Raw genomic sequence first — 4,690 nt, forward strand, 5'->3', positions numbered from 1 at the left:
GAGAGGAAGGACATTCAAAAACCCTGAGCGGCAATAACGAGACAGCTGATACAATGCCACCTTTAAAAACCATATTTCAGGCACCACTCGCTAAGCCTTGGGACTTCAGCTTCCCCAACTGGGAAAACACTGCAAATAAAGATTCTTCCCAAAACTGAAGTCAGGCTGATCTAGGGCCAAAATTAAGAGACGCCCGCAGCCGAGGTGTACGAGGCCACGCATGCGCGCTGGCGCGGGGCGTGTTCGGGGGCGGGGCCTGTTTCCTTTCTCTTAGGGTTTCAGCGGTTGCCAGCCCCGCCCGCCTCACCTGCGCGTCACGTGGCCCCCGCGCGCCCGGGGGCACCTGAGGGCGGATCCCGCGCGCCTTGGGTCTTCGAGGTGGACGTGGCCGCATCCGTGGGCAGGTTGAGCAGCGGCGGCGGCAGGTGGGAGATCACGGCTGGGATCAGCTCGGGGAGCCTCCCTACTCGGGGTGCCTCCCTACTCGGGGTGCCTCCCTACTCAAGGTGTCTGAACCCTGTGGTTCTCGCAGTCTGGTTGCAAGCGCGCGACGGGGGTCAGCCAGGACCTGGACGGGAGCGGGGCGCGGCGGTGCGGCCAGGGCCGGGGGCCGGGGGCCGGAGGCCGGAGGCCGGAGGCCGGGCGGGGCCTGCGGTCGTTGCGTGGATGCCGCAGCTGGGCCCGGTCGGGTGCCGCCGCCCAGAAAGGCCCGGCTCCCCGTCAGCTGTCCGCCCGCCCGCCTGGGTGGCTCAGTTCGCTGAGGCCCGGCCGGCTCTAAGAGTGGGGTACACCTTTGGTCCCTGCGTATGGGGGGCGTAGGTCTCGGGGCTTTATTTGGGGGAGATTTGGGGCACATTTCCGTTTGCTTTGGATTAGATAGGGATGCGTGTGTCGACACCGGTAAGTTGACCGGCCCAGGGATTGAGCCTTCAGAGTGACGGCTGAATGGATGCCCACACCCCGAGGCAGGTGGTGGTAGGCTTGAGAGTGCTTTTCAAAACAGACTGTTCATTTAAGTGATTATGTCTCTGTTCTTCCAACTGTTTGGTCTAGAACTGCAAAGGGAGCTGAGTGCCACAAGGGTGTGGAAGCCAAAGTTTGTTTGCAAGATTACCTAGTGTACTTGCACAGTTGGGATTTGGGAGTTCTTCAGAAAGACCTCATGATCTTGCTTGTTTTCCGTGCGGTAATATAGGTGACAATCCACCAGGACATTTCGTGGGTTGTTTTTGTTTTTTGCGTGTTATTTAGACGTTATTGAAATTTATGTTTGGAAAAAAGAGGCTGAAGTTTGGGGATACAATAAATATTGGAAAAGATACGCTCTATTTGTAAAGAGTTCTGCAAATAACATTGGAACAAGGGATTATGAATTACAATCTAAGAGTATACCTATTCCTTCAGGGCCGATTATTGTTTCATTTTGCATTATTTTTCCACTGCTGGATTTTTTAAGTATTGGTAGCTTTAAGTTTTCTGATAATTTTATATTGTGTTCATATATGAAATTTAGAGGTAGAACTCAAGTGGATTTGGAAAAAAATAATCAAATATTTATTTGAGCATGTTAGGTGTCTGACACTGTTTTATGTACTATGGATACAGAAATGAGCAAGATGGACAGGATCTCCACTCCTTTGGAATTTACATTTTAGTGGTGGGGAGACAAATAAATACATCAGATGGTGGTAATTGCTACACTGAGGATTAAAACAGGGTGATATATTAGCCTGGAGGGTGGCTGCTTTAGACTAGGAAACCCTTTCTGAGGGGAGACACTGAAGTTGAGATCTGAATGAGAAATAGGATCCCAAAGCAAAGGGAAGAGAATTTCAGCCTGGGAAAACAGCTTTGTGAAGATCTAAGACGGAATCCATTTGACCAGGCAGGCTGGAAGGAAATGAGGGAAAGGGGAAGGGGCGGGACTTCAGATCTGAGAAGTAGGCAGGCAAGAGCCAGATCATACATACAGCATTTTGTAAGCTGTGATGAAGGGTTTGGATTTTAATCTAAATTTGTAAATTTGTTCTTAAGTGCAGTTTGGCTATGTTCATTTTTTTTGCCACTCTTTCTCTTTGGTTTCCTTCTCTTGGTTTCCTTGGATTTATTAAACTGGTTCTTCACCTCGAATCTTTTATACCATTTTGTTCTTTATCAAACAAGGTGGCCGACCATGACATGGGAGCTTTCAGCACTGCCGCTGAAATTTTGAATGAAACCATTTCTTAGTTTTTATGAGTGAACGGGACAGTTAATGCATCTCAAAGGCAGAGCTGTAGAGCCTTGGCTCCGTTCTGTGGAAGGAGCAGCTGAGACAGTTTAAGAGTGGAAAATCTTTTTGAGTTGAGATTAGCAGATCTGGAATGAGGCATTTTTGAGAAGTAATTAGTTGAGGGAAAGGCTTCAGAGGTGAAATAAATACCCAATGTTTTGGGTGTTCAGTGTCAAATCAGTTTGAAGTTATTTGACAAGGTTCTTTTTCAGGAGTTAATGGAACTTTATTGGTGTGTCAGTTGTGACTGTGATCATCATCAAACTTTATAGTCTTATCGATGTTTTCTCTCCAAATTATTCTTATCTCAGGTATAATAATTTGTCCTTTAAAAATATGAATGTAGGAGCTTTGACTGAGCAAATCCTTAAATTGATTTTGACTCTTTATATGGATTTGAGTTACATTTACTTGATTCTAAGGATGAAGTAACCTTTATTTAAAAATTGCAGGACATTTTACTTCAAATAAAGAACATGGTGAAACTAATTCACACGTTAGCCGATCACGGTGATGATGTCAACTGCTGTGCGTTCTCCTCTTCCCTCTTGGCTACTTGCTCTTTGGACAAAACAATTCGCCTGTACTCCCTAAGTGACTTTACCGAGCTGCCCCACTCGCCATTGAAGTTTCACACCTATGCTGTCCACTGCTGCTGTTTCTCCCCTTCAGGACATGTTTTGGCTTCCTGTTCAACAGATGGTACCACTGTCCTATGGAACACTCAGACTGGAGAGACTTTGGCCGTGATGGAACAGCCTACTGGTAGCCCCGTGAGGGTGTGCCGGTTTTCCCCAGACTCCACTTGTTTGGTATCAGGGGCAGCTGATGGAACGGTTGTTTTATGGAATGCCCAGACATACAAGTTATATAGGTATGAATACTTAAACCCTTTCCGTTTCTAACCCTATTAACAAGTCTGCCAAAAAAATAAATAAAAATAGAAAGCAGAATACTTTGATGACTTTAAGGAGCAGATAATTTTCAGATATCACAAGAAAAGACATTTTGACCTGTCTTCTGAAGGTCATAAAAACATGTTTAATATGGTTTTTGTAGTAGATTTTCTTGGCCCTGAGAGTTTTAAATTTCCAGTCCTTCTCTTATAAAATAAGGGTTAATCTTGTTAGACTTTTATGGTTTTCTACTTTAAGAGCTAGATGAAGAAAATAGTCTTTTGAATAAGATTCAGTAATTTTAGGCTTTATTTTTGTCACTCATGACTCAAGCATTCGCAGTAATAGAGTAATGGTAGGTAAGTCTCACCTGAGAAACACAGCTGTTTCCTGACTAGGATTCTTGCTGGGCAAATGATCAACCCCAGAAGAAAGAACCTTGTGATAAGTGTGGTGTTGTGTTACCATATTTTTAAAAAACCACCTGAAAAAACTCCTTTTAGATGAAAATACACCAATTAATTTATACTGGCAATGTTCTGTTGCAACTTGCCAACATGAAAGCTATGTACTTTTATGTATGTTATGGTGAAATATATATCACATAAAGTTTACCATTTTAACCATTTTTAAGTGTACAGTTCAGTGACCTTAAGTACATTAAACACCACAAACTTTTAAATGTTACCAAGTAAAATAGCCCAATATACTTTCTCCTGCCCCTGAATCATTCAGAGCACATGCCAGCTGGTAAACAACTGTTGCTCATTAGATTTAGGTCTGTGTGTTGAAGAAGGTGATGTGTTTTAAGTGGCGTTAATGAACCGTTTAAAGAGCTCAGGAGGAATGGAATCTCTTTCAAGTTTTTTTTTTATGTGAATGCAATATAGCTGTCAACTAGGAAATTTTCTTTTTCACTTATCAGGTGATGAATTCTGCCTCTCTACCATTACTTCCCTAATGTATGCTGTAAAAAGATAACACTGCAGTAGATTTAAGCCCTGCATGGGACCCTGCACTAATTATTAGGCTTTTACCAGTTTATTTTTCCTAATTGAGAAAATTAAAATTAATATTGTCAGCACATTGCTTCCTTATCTTCCCAAGATAATTTTGACTTGTTCACAGCATTTTCTTTTCATAAAGAATTTATATTTATATTTTATTTATATTTTATATTTGAAGATGATGCTTCTGGGTGATTTTAATACGAAAGTTGAAAGCACTTTTGACCCCAATAACATGCTTTCCAATAAAAATAGGTTTTTACGGATTTGGTAATGATGGAAGCAACTTTGGAGGTGGCGGAAGCTATAATGATTTTGGCAGTTACAACAATCAATCCTCAAATTTTGGACCCATGAAAGGAGGAAATTTTGGAGGCAGAAGCTCTGGCCCCTATGGTGGTGGAGGCCAATACTTTGCCAAACCACGAAACCAAGCTGACTATGGCAGTTCCAGCAGCAGTAGCTACGGCAGTGGCAGAAGGTTCTAATTACTGCCAGGAAACAAAGCTTAGCAG

General features: G+C 43.3%; 1 protein-coding gene across 3 annotated transcripts in view; it reads left to right on the forward strand.

Annotated features, from left to right (window-relative positions):
* Positions 1 to 247: 247 nt before the first annotated feature.
* Positions 248 to 4,690, forward strand: part of WDSUB1 (WD repeat, sterile alpha motif and U-box domain containing 1) — a 46,968-nt gene continuing 42,525 nt past the window's right edge. Inside the window, exons 1-2 of one of the 3 annotated variants that reach the window (XM_081814416.1) lie at positions 248 to 425; positions 2,725 to 3,146. In XM_081814416.1, the coding sequence (XP_081670542.1) occupies positions 2,749 to 3,146 (398 nt within the window). In that variant the 5' untranslated portion in view covers positions 248 to 425; positions 2,725 to 2,748. The remainder of the gene's footprint in view (positions 426 to 2,724; positions 3,147 to 4,690) is intronic. The other 2 variants (XM_081814414.1, XM_081814417.1) reach the window with 2 other exon arrangements.

The sequence above is a fragment of the Leptonychotes weddellii genome, chromosome 3 (genome assembly GCF_054177405.1).
Source record: "Leptonychotes weddellii isolate Sample4059 chromosome 3, ASM5417740v2, whole genome shotgun sequence".
NCBI classification, from domain to species: Eukaryota; Metazoa; Chordata; class Mammalia; order Carnivora; family Phocidae; genus Leptonychotes; species Leptonychotes weddellii.